Source organism: Eptatretus burgeri, chromosome 3, assembly GCF_056783735.1.
Source record: "Eptatretus burgeri isolate ZD-2024b chromosome 3, Ebu_testis_v1, whole genome shotgun sequence".
NCBI lineage: Eukaryota > Metazoa > Chordata > Myxini > Myxiniformes > Myxinidae > Eptatretus > Eptatretus burgeri.
The window spans coordinates 82,957,417-82,976,004 of NC_140963.1; the positions used below are offsets into that span (position 1 = coordinate 82,957,417).

General features: G+C 44.4%; 1 protein-coding gene across 6 annotated transcripts in view; it reads left to right on the forward strand.

Moving 5' to 3' along the window:
- LOC147030323 (partitioning defective 3 homolog B-like) overlaps positions 1-18,588 on the forward strand; it is a 178,696-nt gene that overhangs the window by 84,327 nt on the left and 75,781 nt on the right. For all 6 annotated transcript variants that reach the window (XR_015056311.1, XM_085874248.1, XM_085874247.1 and 3 more), the window contains 8 exons: positions 1,216-1,325; positions 1,771-1,823; positions 2,106-2,189; positions 3,631-3,756; positions 6,374-6,529; positions 6,693-6,871; positions 8,719-8,858; positions 10,090-10,218. Coding sequence is in view for 5 of the 6 variants with exons in the window: in XM_085874248.1 (XP_085730374.1) it covers positions 1,216-1,325; positions 1,771-1,823; positions 2,106-2,189; positions 3,631-3,756; positions 6,374-6,529; positions 6,693-6,871; positions 8,719-8,858; positions 10,090-10,218 (977 nt within the window). In the remaining variant the exon portion in view is untranslated. The remainder of the gene's footprint in view (positions 1-1,215; positions 1,326-1,770; positions 1,824-2,105; positions 2,190-3,630; positions 3,757-6,373; positions 6,530-6,692; positions 6,872-8,718; positions 8,859-10,089; positions 10,219-18,588) is intronic.

Below are 18,588 nucleotides of genomic sequence, written 5' to 3' on the forward strand. Positions count from 1 at the left end.
CTGAAGAGTGTGTGATTTATCTCTGGCACCATGAACAAATTACGGATTCCTGCCCAAATCGCCCTCTGTCGAACATCAGGCCTGACCAGTTGGTTTGTGAATGAATTGACACAGACTACACAGCCCAGAAGTAAGTGCGCTACCTTCGCACCATCCTGCCGGACTACTGTTATTTACTTTTTTCCTCCTTTATTCCTCTTTTCAATCTCGACTTTTCCTTTTGTTCCACATCAGCATCAGTTGCTTGTTCCTCCACTTCTTCCACGTCAACTTCCCCTTCATCTTCACTCAGATCATCCTCCCTTATCCTCAGCAGCATGACTCGATTGCTCATTTTAATTTTCCGTTCGCACCGCTTTATGAACCTTACAATCTCGTATTGACCGAAACGGTCACAATTTCTCTCCATCTGCATCACCGCAACCCCGCACTCTTCCGCTTCATTTCATCCCACCCTTGAGATCGTGATTCTTCCCGCAGGTCTTTTGTTATCCACAAATGTTTCACAGCAATACCCACCATTATGCTGCACAAACCCAAGAGATCTGCCATTTGCTATTTCCTCCGTGCATTACGATGATCACTCATTGACTGAAACCTTTTCTGCTTTCCCTCTGAGCGTCTCACAAAATGCGAACATGAGCAAACTGGTTAAAGGTTCTTCCAGTTCAAAGAAAAGTTGCAAAACTTTATAGAACACACACAGTGGGGGAGTTGTGCCAATATGGAAGACTGTGTAGGATGCGAGTGGAAGATTGCTGAACGGAATGCTCTATCTTCATTTGGTGACAAATAATTAGACACAAATATAACAAAGGAGATGAGAAACCAAACACTGTCTGCATGGAGAAATCTGAACAGGCCGAGGGCATTCCGGAACAGAACGGAACATATGGAGATCATGGATACTGATTTTGTGCTTGGCCTGTGTGTATGAGTAGGCCCAAACCTCAACGCAACACATTCCTCTGTTTTGCATTGTGAACTATTCCCAACATGCCTATAACTATGATTATTAAGCACGTTGGACGGACAGACCACCAAGTTATAGGAATAACAGCAGAATAGCATCTGTTCCTGTTGAGCTGATTATATCACGAAGTCCATGCGAAGTATTTGATGAAAACTTATTCGGATCATCGGGGAGCAAACTTTATGTGATGTAGAGATGAGGTGTGTACATGAAGATGTACAAAGCGGTTTGTCTGTTTCTAGGTCTGGCCCCGCAGGTCCTCTCAAGCGATGGAACCCAAACTTCAGGAAGGGTCCGATCCGCAAACTCATCTCCTAAACTCATTTGTGCAGTGAGTGCTGCTGGACATAGTGTGAGTTACCTGCTCTGTCATTACGAGCTGCACTTTTAAGTGAGACGGTGAAGGACCCTCGGGTCTCTCACGTCCACAACACCAGAGCCGACGAAGGCATTTTGTTTTTATCGCTCACCTCGCATCCTCTTTTGTTCACTTTCATTTTCACAATTAGTAACTCAACAGGGGTTGATATACAATGGCGTGTATATGTTTCGTTGTAGAGCATTTGCACTCTTTGAAATGTTTCCGTTTCAACCTGGGCCAATATCGCACCGAATCGCCGCTGGCCATCTTGTGTTTAAGAGTTGCATTTTTGAATTCATTGCTTTGACTGCCAAAATGGTTTGTATGAAAGGCTAAGCGGTGGCCGATGCACACGCTAAGTATAAATGATTGCCTGTTGTTCTCGATTGTACAGTGACGCTTACCGTCACATTCTCCTCTTTTGTTTTGTGTTCAGGAGTATTGTACTCCGGAGCAGGACAGCGCAGATGAGGGCTCCTCTTCTCTACGGTACAGAACCTTCTGCCACTGAGAATGAGTGGCAGTTTGATCACATTTCTCCGGAAACATCCTCTTGGCTCCCCGCTCCGTGCCGGCCATCGTGGGACACTTGATGATACTTTCGCTCACCAAACCATTGAAATTGTCTTTAATTTGGGAGAGGAGACTGTCGTGTGAACTGTTAAAGGGATGGTTGGTGCCGAGCGAGACTGGTGCCCATTGCTTGCTGGATTTACCACTTGATGGATGGATAACTAACCAGCTCTGTTCATATACCCTTCTGTACCGCAGTGAGATGGTGCGCACGATTACTGTGGAGACCGGCAGTGAACCGCTGGGCATGCATATTGTTCACTTTGGCAGCAGAGCCAAAAGGTTTGTTTCGTTCCTCTAATTGATTTACACCACACATGCATCTCTTCATCGGAAGTTATGTCGATCTTCGTATTAGTATCATTCACCGACTCTATTAATATTCAACGATTTCTCTCGATTGCAAACAGCTGTGCTCACAAAGTAAGAGTTTTAGCTGCAGATGCCATCAAGGCTCAGAGACATGATTGGTAATGAATTTTGTTTTCCACCGATATTCTACGTTTCGTGATTGACATTGTGAATCTTAATTTGGAATTGAGGACATTGGACTGGCATCCTCGAAGTTGTGTTCAAAGCCAGTGAAGGCAGTAGTATTAATGATTTGTATGATAAGCTTCAGGAACTCGAGTTGGTTTCAGGAGTATGGCCTTTTCAGTGTTATAATGTTGGTAAAAGCCCAGGTGGCTCAATAACGACCTTGAGAGTGGTGTAATTTGGCTGCTCCAACTGGTCTCGTCCACATGCGATGCTTGTCCACTTACTGTAGTTGACTCATTTCTTTCCTTGTATCAAAAAAGAACTTCAGAAAGGAGTGGGAGGGGTCGAAGGGATGCAATTTGGGAGTTGACAAATAACAAGCCTGGAAGAGATCAGGATAATTTTGAAAAGTGAACCCACGGATCTGGTTCCCCCTCCTGATTTAGCAATGCAACCTTCACCAGTGGGACCATGTAATTTCGAATGAAGCCATTCTTCATTGCGATGCAGGCTGGGGATCCGCGTGGCCTTTTCCCATCCCCATGGCTCTTCCTCCTCTCACGAGGCCTGTCTTGCGCCATGGTGAGCCGTGGGTATTCTGGCAGGCACCTGTGGTGGAGATTGCAATGATGGACTACCCGTGGAGGTTCGGCCTCAAAAAAAATCTTGCCTTGGGTGAAATTCTATCCAAAAGCGGTTAGTTGTGAATTGTGGTATGTCATGTAACTGTTACTTTTGCATAGCCCTTTTGTCTCATTCACCATTAATCATGTCGCTTTGGTGACAACAGCTAAAAACACGAAGTGGATGATTAATAAAAGCCCTTATTTATTTATGGCGCAATTACAGCTGATACCTTTTCTTTTTGCATTTGGCTTTTGATCAAAATCTGTTTTGGCAAATGAAAGATTGACTCCCGAGATGGTCCGCAGTGTTCCTGGCCAGAAAATTGTCGATATGTGCATCAAGAAAGAGTTTGACGTGGGTTAAAGGAGGCGGCATCTGGAGTTTGTAGATTACCAGCACATGCCACACGAGTCCGATTCAGGCCCTGAACTCTCAGAGGCACGGTTTGAAAAACCACGTGTAATGTTACAAGTTTATCATAAAAGCAAAGAAAGTGTGGTCATTGCTCTGAGAGTCTTTGGCATTTGATTTTTGTTGTTTTCTTTCGAAAGAGGAACACTAAAGTTGTTTCACTTTACCAATGGAGATGAATAAATTTGTTGTCGGCCTGTTGCAGGAACCTGGGCCTCCATGTGAGGAGCCTCTCCAAGGGCAGCAGGGCTGAGAAGGAAGGATGGTTTGACTCAGGAGATTGCATCGTCTGCGTTAATGACACCAGCCTTCTGGATAATACATTTGAGCAGTATGTTTGGAACCTTTGGCCTTTTGACTTCTTCCTCTACCTCTTTTATCTGGACATTGGGATTTTTCTCTTCACTTTGCTCATCATGCTGTTTTGTAACACTCAATGTCACTTTGGCACATTGTCATTTTTGTCTCATCACATCAATTATTTTAATAGTCCAAGAGGGTGGTACAGAGATGGTGCACTTTCACTTCAACATCATCACGATGTACTACCACTGGCATGGGATTGATTCCTGAACCAAATGTAAACTGTTAGATTGGTGCTTCACTGGCAGGACATTGCATCATTGAGAGTGTGGACCCATAGATGGATGCGAAGCTGGGTGTCCCATCTCCAAACATTAGTTATATCCGTCCATTTGTATGGATGTGCAGAGCGTTGGTGCTGCCTAAGCAGTCTCTTGGGCTATTGGGCACAATCCTGTACCGGTCGCCACTCCGACGCAGGATACCAGCAAGCTGGTACTCATTTTTGCTGACCTAAGAAGGATGACAGGCTGAGTCGACCCCACCCCACCTGATATTGATTTAACAGCCAAACAGGATTTGAACTCAGGACCCTGGCATCCCAAGCCCACCACTCTAGCCATTAAGCCAACACCAGGCATAAACCTTCGTTGTTGGACATTAAATATCCCACAGTGTCTTTTGCAGAGTAGATGAGTTTTCACCCTCACCCTGAACAAATTACAAATTCCTTCCTTCTTCAGTCGAATATCATGCCTTGCCAGCTGGTTCATGAAAGTTTTGGGACAAAAGCCTTGCTGGCCAACCTCACAAGAAGGTGGGAATAATTGAGGCCACAAGTAGTAGTTGTAGTAGAAGTAGTAGTAGTAGTGGTGGTGATGGTGGTGGTCATGTGCTCATCATTGTTGTAGTTGTAGTCATAGTTGGTACCATTGTTTTAATTTCCCTCAAATGACCTGTGAGGGGATGCGGAATAGACTGGAGTGGGACAGAGGATTTTGCAGGTCACAGTTGTGACATGACGTTTAAACAAGTCTGCTTTGATGTGTTTATGTCTCTATGAATTCCTTTTACAATTTATTTTGAAAATGAATTGTCAAAGGGAGTTGGAAGGCATGATTGCTCGTATTATGGATTATCAGGATAGCTCAGAAGTAGCACACTAACCTTTGAACTGTCTTATCTGTGTTTGATTCTTGGCCTGAGTGTATATTGTCACCCTGGAGTTTTCCAGAGAGGTGACATTAGCAGTTTATTTGGGAAGGTTCACCCAGTGCACGTGAATCTCATGACAATGACAATGACCTTCCAGTCTTTAATTATTTCCAAATGGCAGATGCTATGAATCACCAATTGTCAGCACCTGGCAGTGGGGCTACCACAGCAGTGGCTGGGATGGTGTGACAATATATTATGTTGTGATGGTCATGTGATATATCATTGCACAATCACTATACACTGTCAAGGGTCTTTTAATGTCACCAAACCAACGATGATACTGATAGTAGGATTTCTCTGAGTCTTACATAAAAATTTTGCAAAGCATCACAGCAAAAGGCAGCATTTTCTGGATCCTCTCCAACCACAAAAGGTTGTGAAAGCCTGAACGACTTTAACTCTTAAGTTAAACTTGGAGAACCTCACTACAGCTAATCTAACCTATTTCTGTAAAAATCTTAGCTTCTGGAGGGAAGGGTCAGCCATCCCCTCCAGACCTCCCCAGATGCCATGGATTCGCCAAGGCTGTCAAGCTCTACATGCCTGAGTAAACCATCCCTGAAAAAGAAAAAAGAATCCTGGATTCGCTTCCGGGTACCAAATCCTTCTCCTGGGAAATTAATCTGTCTGTCTTGCCTGTTAGCATTTGCTTGTGGATGTTAAATATCTTATGTACCTTTTGAAAAGTCAGCCGTTGTATGCCAATATTCTTTCTAGGTTCCTGTCTTGATTCAGAGCTGCTTCGGCAGTGTCCTGTAGTTGAGTAGTGGCATGTCCAGAATTTTTCAAGTGGGGAAACATTCATGATGCGGTTATGGATGACCTTATGCCCCAGATAATGGGATGCGGAACAACAAAAACTGCTAGAAATAAACAATGAAGTTCTTCGAGGCTTATTTTTATATTTATATTTATATCAATATTTTCAAGTGTTTGTGTGTTTGTTTGTGGGTTTGTACATTATTGTTACATGGCCGAACCATTGCACCTAAAGGACCCTACTTTTGGGAGTCGGTACTTCAGAAGCTGGGCAAGGTTTTCAGCTACCACACGTTGGCCTTGACCTCTGTGTTGAGGCAACCAAAGACTGATATAAAGTCTGTATTGGGATATGGGGTTAGGCAGGGCTGCTGCCGGCCCGCAGGCAAAAGGTAACCACCATGAGTCCAAGAACTCCATAGCTTTTCAATGTCCAGCATGTCCCAAAACCACCGTTGGGAAAAGCTCACACAGCCGGTCTATGCTGGTAAGCCCCCTCCCCCACTCCTCTCCCACAGGCAGCGCCGGTAGCCCCTCCAGTCGACTATGTCGTGGATTCTAATTATCTTTTCTATATATGAGGCTCGAGCACAAAGTGTAACGTGTTGCACAGTCAGTAGCAAGTTTCCTCGACCTCCGAACCTGAACACGCTCTCATTCTCCTGAAGATCCCAGCAGGTGTTCTTGAGCGCAATGCGGGCAGGACCCATGGTTCTGCAGGTGGTTCCAGCAAACAAGCTGGCTCATTATCGGGCTTCATTACCGCCTCGTCTGGGATTTGGCCGCCGCAGTCCAGGCCGGTCGGCATCGCCACCTACACAGAGGTAGGCTGTGGAGTTGGACTTCCTTATTCAAGCTGGTCGAGGCTCATGGACAATGTTCTGTGTTATTGTTCAATGATGGTAACTGGCATCAAGGTTTAAAAAGGTTTTTGCTTCCAAATACTTTGTCGTGTATTTTTATCCCATTATGTTTGATGTTTGCCAGATCTTTGTGTGAATTGGATGAGACAAGATTGAGATCCACCTCAGAACCGACCTCTCCACAGCAGTCATCCAGTCCAGCAATACAGACCCTCCCCGGGCCACGCAAACCAGGAACCCCATTATCACTCGGACCAGCCACAAGAAGCTTTCGCAAGAGAATGTCCCTTCGGCTCCACAAAGGTGCTAGCGTATGCGTGTGCATGTACAGTTTGCGTGCATGTGTGTGTGTGCTTGACTAGATTTTTCCCTACATGAGATAGGTTGTTGATTTAAGCTCTTATAATTACAGCTGAATGGTGGACATTGGAATTTTGGGTAGAAACTCTTAAATTTTTGGTTTTGTTTTCCCCAGGCCAAGGGTGATTTATGCTTGTGGAGTGCAAAGGAAGTTTAATGCACTTCAATTAGGAAACAATATTTTCTTATTCCAGAGCCATCATGAGGAACTGTTGTGATTATCAAATAATGCTCATTCAGGTGAGCTGTATTTTCCATGCAAAACGTGTCACGTGACTGGTCAGGTGATCGGATGTGCAAATTATGTTGCCATTGATATAACTAATCCATGTCATTGGTGAAACAAAGCAAAAGTGCAAGATAACTGTGTCTTCCTCATTCTTCCCCACATCCCTTATTCCACTAATCACACACACACACACACACAGTCTCTTGTTTTGTCACCAACCCTGCTGTCATTGTGCCCCCCCCCCCATCCCACTCCTCAGTTGGTTATACTGCTTAAATATTTAATAAAACGTAGTGATTGTACATTTCAAATTCATAACAAAAGGCTTGTTTGCTTGTCCTGTGGTGTTGAAAATGCACATGAATGTACGTTTGTTGTTATAATGTTTGAGTGGCACGGTATTGGAAATGCAATATGATGTTGTGCTTGGAAATCCACGTAGTTATCTTCATTGCAGCTCTACATCACAGTGAATGTCATGATAACAGGATAACTCCACAGTCCTTACACAATGGGCCTTTTTGTGGGCAAATCCCATCGATTCTTCAATACAGCATTCACATGTCAGGACTTCCAAGAAAAGGAGACACACACACACACACACACACACACACACACACACACACACACACACACACACAGTCTGAATAATTTTGTCAACGTGTACTCCACTTCGACACAAAACTTGAACAACAATTTGAACAACAACAATGCGTACAACCAAAGCAGACAATCCAAACAACAAGAACAACCCATTTTTTTCACCAATAGTCAAGAATTACAATGAAAATGATTAATTGACCTGAGTAATTGACTAACTGACCGAATCAACAACGGTCCTTCAGATCGGCAGAGTCAATGGAGAGGGGGAGATGGACATCCTCCAGCTATGCAGTTCAACCCGGGATAGTCATTTAACCAGTAGGGCCCTAGTAGGTTACTGGAACAATATCCAGTTACACACTGTGGATATTCATTTGCATTATCCGTTGGGATCACTCAAAAACAAAACTGAGAGATTGTTTTTTAAAAAAAGAACATCTCATTTGTGGCAAATTTCCACCACTCCGGTCCTGGTGGGTTTTGCCATTAATCCAGATCTCCTTATACTCTCAACTGCTGATGATTTACACGATAACTGAGATAAACCAGGATTTCCTTCAATTGGCGCATCTTTGTCATATGACCTGTCACTTGACATGATCTCGGCGGGGTCTGGTGAGGAGCTTGTTCAATATGATTAAAGGTTTTGATATACTGGATGTAAAATATAAATCTGATTGTAAATTTAGAAAAATATTACTTAAGGTTCTTTTCTGCAGTAGCTTCTCAGTCTGTGTCCGAAGGCATTTATTTTGCTTGATGTTGAAACAATGGTCTTTTTAATGTAGTTTTCAGTTGATTCACTTTCCCATGAACATCTTTTTGTACTAATCACCATGAATCAGTCCTCAAGGGACCATAAGACATTTAAAAATGATCTTGCCTTCTGCTGGCAACCCAGCTGTGCCCGGTTTACAAGGCCCGGAGGGTACTCAAAACAATGGATGCTCGTGTGCAGGGTCCGACGGCCTCGGCTTCACAATCGCCACAAAGGATGGGCCTATTGGTGAGCAGAACCCGGTATACATCAAGAACGTGCTTCCTCGGGGGGCAGCCATCGTGGATGGACGGATGAGGCCCGGTGATCTGCTACTTAAGGTTGATGCGGCTCGCACATCGGCCCCGTGCTGATATCGATGCCTTTATTTGCTCAGTATGTGCCGGGTGGGAACTGTCCAGTCGTGATGTATGTTTGTACCCTCACTGCACCTACTCATCTAGCATTTATAGAGCTGCATAAGGAGAAATGCTCACTCTGGCCTGGAAGACCAGAGCGATGTGCATGGCTGGGAGTCTGCGGTGATGGACACCTCATCAACTACTGCTAGCACTGTTAACTTTTACTGAAGATACAACCAAGATGCCTGTCAAGTGCAGGCCTAGCTTTCCTTGATGATAGCTCACTTTAATAGTTTGCTGCCAGTTTGTGAGGACAAATGGTGCCTGTAGTTTATTAATGTTCGGAGAGCAGTAATAATGAGATGTGACGGCACGGTGCCCCCTTTACAATATACTTCAACCTGCCCTGAAACATGGAACCAGAGCAGATATTCTGACAGGGCATGCCGGAGGGATTTTTGCTGGGAAGTGTTCTTTCCAAACCGGAATTGATAAAACCAAATTAAAATTCCGAAAGGAAATTATTATTATTGACAGTTCTTTGTGAGTTTGTCCATCGTAAATTTTGGTTGAATTGAGCCTCATAGAGCATTCTTTGTGTATCTCGATCACAATGTTACAGTGGTGCATGTGTCTTGAAAAACAGCCCAAAGTACATCTTTCAGTCTTTACATTACTTGGCTCCTGCGTCGTTTAGCCTCTCCATTGTTCGGTCTCTCTGTCATTCGGCCTCTACGTCGTTCGGCCTCTGAATCATTCTGCCCTGCGTTGTCTGCCTCTGCTTTGGTCGGCCTTTATGTAATTCGGCCTCTCCGTTGTTTGACTTCTGCTTCGTTCAGCCTCTGCGTCATTCAACCTCTTCATCATTCCGTCTCGACACGACTCCATTTTTGAATGAGCAATTTCCTTGAAGGCAGGTGAATAGACTCAAATTATTCCAGGCTGGAGCCTTCCCTGAACAATCACATACCACATTGTCACTGAACACACAAGCGGGTCATCGCCCTTCTTGTTTTTCTCTGTCCCATATGAGTGCCTGCGCTCCTGCTGATTAGATGTTCTCACTCTGAGGGGTGCCATTCTAACCCCGGTATACCCTTTCCCCCCCGAAGCATTCCTTTCCGTTACCACCCCTGTTTTCTCCTGCACCCACCACCCCTTTGTCCTCAACCCCAACAACACGACTCCTCCCCCACTCTCACCTTCTCAGGTGAACGATGAAGAGGTGGTTGGGAAGAGTCAAGAGGAGGTGGTTTCCGTTCTGCGTGCGGTTCAAGCTGGTGGCGTTGTATCTCTGACCCTTTGTCGGCAGGAAGACGTTTTCCTTCCAAGGCAACTCGTAAGCACCGCCTGGCTCACTCTGTGCTTGTCACCCTTATGTGGCTGCAGTGCTAAAAATTTAGACTCCATGTGGTCTTACTTTGAGGTGCTCGTTGACAGCAAATGCCATTAATATGGTTTTGTAAGCTTAGAAGTGAAAATACCATGTCAGTTCCTCATGCTCTCTGGACTGTTGAACTTTTTAGACCATGTGTGGACAGGAATGTAAAATGTGACCAAAATGTAATGACAAAATCACTGAGCTATCTGTTGAAACAGCTTTGTTTGTGTAAACCATGTTTATCATATCGCTGCGTTGTATCTGGTTTAAAAAGCTGCTGATGTTTTGTGGAAACTGTTTGGAAAGTCCAATTGCCTGCACCGGCCAATGTAATAATTCTTTGTAATCAAGCCAAATGCTGCATGAGCTGCAGACCTGGACCAAACAAAGGTCTGTTCCGAATTTCGCAAATTTAACTTTGGCTGAGGCTCCATGGCAGGAAGTTTCAATTTTATATTTTTGTATTGTTTGTATGGCGGGCCACAGAGACTTCCTAGTTGTGTTAACCCTAGCCTGATTGACCTTTTAACATCACCCCCAGCCTCCTATTCCCATTGCCTGGGCATTTTCCCAGTTTGTTCCCCACAGAGGAAGCTTTTCCATATTTATACTCATCTAAGCTTTTGATTTTATGGAGCAGGAAAACGTGTGTTTAATGCCACATGACGAGGTGATGGACATTGGGCGTGCACGCAGTCATGCAAACATCACGACAGATGTATCGGTGCATATTTCTTCTTCTGACACTTTAACGAGCGATGAGCGCCACTTCGTCGCAGTGTCATTGGCTTTATGTAGTTCAGCAAAGGACCCCCATGGATCTCCTCTGTGCACAGTCTTGCTCTACACGTAGGACTGTCTGATATTGATAACCACAAGAATATTCTGAGCTTTCGGTTAACTTGCACTTGTGTTTATGGTGAGCAGTCCTTGTATGTAGAGTTCGTAGTTAGTTGAGAATCAGTGCATGTAATGGCACTATATACCTCTATGATATGCCTTGCTTCTGCACACTGGAACTGAAGTGGGAAAAGGGACTAGATTGGCCGAATACGCACCAGGAAACCACATCAGAGGACAAGGGATTAATTTCTTGGGAGGTTTTGGGCTGAGCATGTTGAATTGTGTTGTCGGAAAGCTGCACAATTGGAATTTAGCTTGTGATTTTTGGATTTCAAACTCTGCCCACGTAATAATCGCAAGCAGATTGGCTTGCCTTATTAAAAGCAGCTCCATGTATGATGCCTTTCCCAGCACAGACCGTAAGCCGTCGCAGAACCGACGAGGGTGTTTTCGCTGCTGAGATGAACATCTCGAGCGAGAGAAACTTGGCACCATGTGTAAATGGGAATCTGTGCAGAAACATTGCAGATAGACAACGATGTCTAATGGTATTGATTAAACATATAAGAACTACAAGAGCAAGAGGGGACTGTAAATGAGATGGCAATATTCGTTGAGATGATTTTTCGTTTGCCCAGAGGTGCACACACTCCCCTCGATGCTGTCTAGCCTGGGCTCACATTCTGACCCAGCTATAAGCTGTCATCCCGGTGTTTCACAGGCAGGGTGATTCATCAATGTGTGTGCCGTCCCTCGGATGGACGTTAAGCGGACGTCCCGTCTGCCGGCATTAGTTGTTGGACATTCAAAATGCCATTGTATCTTTGGCAAAGAGTAGGCGAGTTATCGCCGGCACCATGGCCAGACTTCAAATTCCTGCCCCAACTACTTTATCGAATGTCTGGCCTGATGTTCAACAAAGTAGTTGGGGCAGGACTTTGGAATTTGGCCATGGTGCCGGCGTTAGCTCGCCTAGTCTTCACGGGGCAGCCGGTTTGTGAAAGACGTGAGCCAAGCTTTCCCCGGCCAATTCCACAAGTGGGAATAATAGTGGCCGTTAAAGAAGAAGATGTCCTTCACGAAGAATGGGTGAGTTATCACCGGCACCCTGGCTTAATTCCTAATTCCTGGTCTGACTTCCTGAGTCGGAGTGGCGACCTGACCAGGATTTTAGCATAAAGTAACTGCTTCAACAGTATCAACACTGCATATGGCATGGTACATGATGATGATGATGATGATGATGATTACGATGATGATGATGATGATGTTCAGTTGAAGAGTAGTACTTGTTTCTTTGCCAAGAGGCATTTGATAACCTTTGGTACAAGGTCAAGTAACGACATGCATGTCGCATGTAGATTTGTGCTACCCACAATGCCCTGAGGAAGACATTTATCTCTCTCACTCTTGAGTGCCATTACCAATATTGTGTTGTTTAAATTCCCACAAACTATGTGATGGATTGATGGATTTGGTTGTTTGTTGATTTTCTTTTTTGGAGCTCATCAATTGAAATTTTAACTCGACCATTTTGCCAATGGTGCATACCATGTGACAGGAAGCCATGAACCTCAGCAGCAATTATTGCAATTCATTGATTGGGAGAGTTGGGGGGATGTATTAGGAATTTAATACAAGGTTGTTTAATAAATATCCTGTAATGAGGGGCATTGATTTTGAACGTGCCACAATGAGCAAGTTAATGATGTGTTATTTGTGCATTTCCATGTTTGCGCTGACTCTTTCCTTATGTGTTGCTGTGTTTTCTTAACTCCTGTTTGTCTCTGTTGGTTTATTACCATGCACATGCCAACATAGACGCATGCGAACAATCAGTATTCACGCTCACGCAAGCATGCACCCAACATTGTAAGTCATGATTGCTGCGTGATCGCCCCAGGAGATTTCGGCCTGGAGTTTATTGGGGGCTTCATTAGGAAAATAGGAGGAAGCAGTACTGTGATAGAAATCCAAGCACAGTGGAAATAATCCAGGTTAGAGATCTGGTGCTGTGCTCGATGAATGGGTTAAGTTTTTGAAAAGTGAACTGCATGTTAACCGCTCTGCTCCACACCTTGTCGCTTCCTCTGACATCGCAGTAGAGATACTACGGACAACGGCCATTGTTCTTTGGCTCTTGGTCCTCTTGGGAAACCTTGGAGTTCCCCTAAAGCCCACAGAAGCGATGGATTGGAGCCGCCTGCAGAGCAACCGCCACGTCACTACACTTGATCTTCCACAAACACAACCATCGTCTTGGGATCCCACATTCTCCCCCTTTATGCCACTTGTTTCTGTCAATCTGTTGTTCACATATTTTAAAACATCCTGAAAGTGTATGGACCCTTCAGTTTAAGTATTGGACAGCTGGGACACTTCTTGCTTGATATTTGAACATGGATTGAACGAGCGTTTGATGTTGAGCATGTGGTTATCAGGTGTTTCCAGCAGCCTCTTCATGTTCGTTTTTATTTGAGTATATTTGTTTTGTTGTTAAAATTATTCATTATTCAAAAGCACCTTGATGCATCCACATAGTTTTGATCTTTGTCCTCCATGGAAAACAAAAGTGTCATGCTTTGCTCACGAGGCTGTAAGCTTAACGTGGACTGGTAGTACCACGTAACACCATATCCTGTCATCTCATATACTCGTCTTGTTTTGAAGCAGCCATGGGGAGGGAAACTGTTTCCAGCATCCTTTGGATAAATGGAATGTTGCATTTCTTGAGGAATGAATAAGCCTGAACACCTGGAAGGCTTGAGGCCTTCGGCATGATTTCATCGCTTCCTTTGTCATTCTTTCAGGGTAATTATTCTGGGAAGATTTTTTGCAAGGAATTTTGATAAAAGGGAAGGAATATAATCACATGCCAACATCTCTTGCTTGTTCCTGCACAGTCTCGTAAACAAAATGTTGACACGGTACAAATTGCACGTGCTGTTACTTCTTCAGATTTACCTTGCTGAATGTTTTTTGCTGTACCAGTATATTTTGGCATTATTATTGGTGCATATTTTTTTAGGGAGAGTTAATATGGGTAGGAAAGGTCCTTGGATAGGGATGTGGGATGACATGAGATGACAGTGAATCACCTGCTTGAAGCCTTGGAGGAAACAGTGCGACTGAACCATCTCCAGAAGGCAGTGCCACAAACAAGAGAAAAAAAGAACAAAAGAGTGGATGTGTTCATTAAGCCTGAATTAACGAGTGACTGGAAGAACACTTACATCCTTGAGGAGCTGAGGAGGGTTGAATGGGTGAGAGGACAGAGAGAGGCGGTGAACCGGAAGAGAGGCTGTAAAAAACAGAGATACCACCAACCTATCTACATTATGAAAATTACAAGACTTGTGCTTCGCCCTCATCAGGAGAGACTCCAATAATATTTAGAGCTTTAGATTTCACAGACTCCAGGAGAGATAGATGTGATGCTGGGGCACCAGACAATAGGCTAGAGCAGTACTCGATTTAGCAATGCACAAAAGGCCTTGCATAAGGGTATGAGTACTGTAGTTCTGATTTTTCAAGGAATCACGATAAAGGATGCTCTGCAGCTGAATTTAGATGGCAGCTTTGCAATATCATAAGCCAAGGAGAAGTCATGCCTAATGGTGAGAAAGTAGAACTGGAATTGTAACATGGGCAGTCATTCCATCTGGACCCATCCATGATGCAAGGTTGAGGCAAGACAAAACTTTCTCGACATTTTTCGCATGAGAAAGACACCCAGTCCAGGAAATTTGGGTGTGAGAAGGTATGGGGAGAGATTGGGATAAGTTAGTGAATGAGATTTGGTGGCAAACCGAGTGGAGACATTGTGCTTTAACTTGAATGCAGTCTGTGTTTATGCCATTTGTGGTGATGTGCGGGGGACATACACCAGAGACTGACTTCACAAGGCTCCACCAATACCTTGAGGAAGATGATCGGTTGCAGAGTTCAGCCTTAAAACCTGCAGGATATTGATTTCTAGCTTTCTGGCTTACCTTCTAGCTAACCACTTGTTCTGAACCTTTTGGAGTGACCAAAGTTGCCTGAAGTTGAGTTAGCCTGCTTGATTGCAACTGCCTTGATCACCATGGGATTTGATTCACTGAGACCAAGAAGATGGATAGGCTAGCCATAGATAGGGTGAGATAAACCAGTGTAAGAGAGAGAGAGAGAGAGAGAGAGAGAGAGAGAGAGAGAGAGAGAGAGAGAGAGAGAGAGAGAGAGAGAGAGAGAGAGACAGAGAGAGAGAGAGAGAGAGAGAGAGAGAGAGAGAGAGAGAGAGAGAGAGAGAGAAGAAGAAGAAGAAGAAGAAGAAGAAGAAGGAAAAAAAAAAAAAAAAAAGGTGAGGGGAGAGAGAGAGAGAGACACAGAGAACTGTCTAGCAAGTACAAGCAGTTTGTAAAGGGAGTGATTTCCGTGAATGTTTTCTCTCTGATGATATACTGGATAAATGAAAAAGCAAAGTTGAGGGCCACATTGGAGTTTTAGCTACTACTTTTACTTTGACTTTGGAGTTCAACTGCCTTCCAGTTTTGGATTGATCGAGTAGGGAACCTTAAGGTCTTGTGTCAGTCATTTTCAGCTCCTAAAAATGAGAATGTGCCATTAGAGAGATATGGATTGGGAAGTTCGCAGATTCCATCAGACTTCCAAAGTTTCAGAAAGCCTTTGCTGCAACACCATGGCCAGTTTTTCCAGAGCTTACATCCAGCCAGCCATCAGGATGGCAGTTGAAATCACCACACATGAGGTACAGAGACGGGATGGATAGTTAAACAGTTGGGATGGGGAGTTAAACAAGCATTAAACAGTTGTTGAAAGGAATGCACAGCCATTGGTATTCCAATGTGGTAGGATGGACTAGCACAGGCAATGGCCAGTGTGGAATAGAGTTCTCGACATATACAGCAACTTCCGGTTTTGACTTCCAGTTCAGGGTTGCTCCACATGTAGGTCGAATCTGCAGCCGCTCCTTCCACCACAAATCGAAGTTTTCCAAACTGGATCCGTCATGTTTTTCCATAATATTTTCATCACTGTGTTGCTGTTTATGTTTCCACCCAATTTTCAGTGTTAAATTGTACCTTGTGCTGTATTGAAAAATTTTGCTTTCCTGGAGCTCAGGCCTACTCCTTGGATAGCCAGGAGCAAAATCATCTCAGTTTGGAGATAGTTTCTCGTTATGCTTCTTTTTTTCCCCAAAATGTTGTCCTTTCTGCATATATCCTTTGTGTTCCTAAACATATATCCTTTTCCCCCTCCTCACTTAAAAATAAACTAAAAAAAAAAAACTTTAAAAATTAACATTTTTTACCCCAAAGGTCTCATTCTGCCCTCTACGAGTACTTCCTGTACCTCATTCTTCATGTCTCTTTTCTCAATATCTCCAAACTGAGGCTTTTTTGAAGGAAACACCTTTTTATTCTTCCTTTAAAAGCTTTTTAAAATGCTTCACTTTCCTTATATCTCCATCATAAGTACCCCATATGTTCTTCTTCATCACAATCAATTCCTCCTCCTCTTCCTCTTCCGATTGCTCTTCTTCTTCTTCTTCTTCTCAAGGAATATTTTGCAAAGCTGTCTCACCTAACCCTCTGGTAAATCAACGTTCCTCCCGTTCCTACAGCATGACCTTTATCTGTGCCTTCAACAAAAATTACTTCCACACATCCCATGATCTTTATCTCCAATTCTCAAATTTGGGAATCTTGAGAAGTTCAGTTTGCAGAGGTTGTCTGCTCATGGCAATCAGGTCCCCTTCAACTTATTTTGGGTGTCAAACCCCTCCGTGTCAGTTACCTTCCACCCCTCTCCAACAAGCCCTTGTCCTTCCAACCCCACCCCTTCCAAGTGTCTCCCACTTCAGCATTCCTCCACTTCATGTCCCCCTTTCTGCATCCCCTCAGCCTCAGCCCACCCTCTCCAAGTTTCCCTCACCCCACCCTCTCAAAGCTTCCCCCTCACCATGCCCCCTCAAGGCTTCTCCCTCAGCCACCCATCAATCCTTCCTCCTTGTCCTCCCCCCTCTCAGCTGACCCCTTCATCCTGCCCCCTCTTAGCTCCCCCTTCCTCATTCTGCTCCCCCTCACCTTCCCCCTCGTCCCACCAAATTTCAGCCTCCCCACACCCCATGCCACACCACCACCGTCATGCATCCTCCCCAGTCTCTCACTGTGTGGACCTCAAACATACGAGGATTCCACTACAACCTGATAAATCTCTCAATCCAAGCCCCTGCTGATAAATCAGACATCGGTTGAACAGAATCCTTCTTCCCTCAGGATGTTCCTGACTCCTTAGTGTCCCTCTCCCCCTTTTGTCTCCTCCAATTTGACAGGCCTGAGCCTCTGCTTGGTCAGCTTCCTCTTCTTCTTCTTTCGGCTGCTCCCGTTCGGGGTCGCCACAGCGGATCATCCGTATGATCCGCATAGTGATTTGGCACATGTTTTACGCCGGATGCCCTTCCTGACGCAACCCTGGTCGCCTCTTACAACACAGGGATATGGTACACCTATTTTAACCAGGGTATACACCGGCCCAGTACACTGGTACTCATTTCGCCGACCTCGGAAGGATGACAGGCTGAGTCAACCCCCTGGTGTATTAATTCAGTGGCCCAACGGGGCTTGAACTCAGGACCTTTTGGATCCCAAGCCGCTGCCCTAACCACTACGCCAACACCAGGCTCCGGTCAGCTTCCATCTACTTGAAAATCAGCCAACATCACTGCATTGCATAAAAAGTTGCAAAAACTGATCCTCTTAACTACAGACCTAGTGGTGTACTTCTAGTCATCAGCAAAATAATGGAACCATCATCACAGTTGATTTTAAATCCTTCCTTTTTTTTCCAACAACCTCATCTCAGACCATCGATTTGAATTCAGACCAGGTCACTCGGTCTACCTTGGAGATGCTGCTCCTACTCTCCCAACAATGGATGGAGGCCCTCATTGTCAGACATGAGATCAGGGCCATCTGTCTCGACATATCTCAAGCTTTTGATACAGTCTGGCATCCAGCCTTACTCTCCAAACTCTCTGCCTATGGCATACAGCGCCTCCAGAAAATGTACACTCCCTTTCAAAATTTTCACCTTTTGTTGCCTTACAGCCTGGAATTAAATTCCATCAAATCAGACTTTTTCCACCTTTATTTACACATCGAAACCCACAACTTCCAAATGAAAGACAAATTGTACAAATTTCAGAAAATTAATTAAAAATACAAAACTAGAATGTCTTGGTTGGATAAGTGTCCACCCCCTCCGAGTTAATACTTGGGGGAAGCACATTTGACAGCAATTACAGCTGTGAGTTTGTTGGGATAGGTCTCCACCAACTTTCCACACCTTGGTTGGACAATATTTGCTCATTCCTCTGTACAAAACTGTACAAGCTCAGTAAAGTTACATGGGGAGCATTGATGGATAGCAATCTTCAAGTCATGCCACAGATTTCTGATTGGATTTAGGTCGAGGCTCTGACTG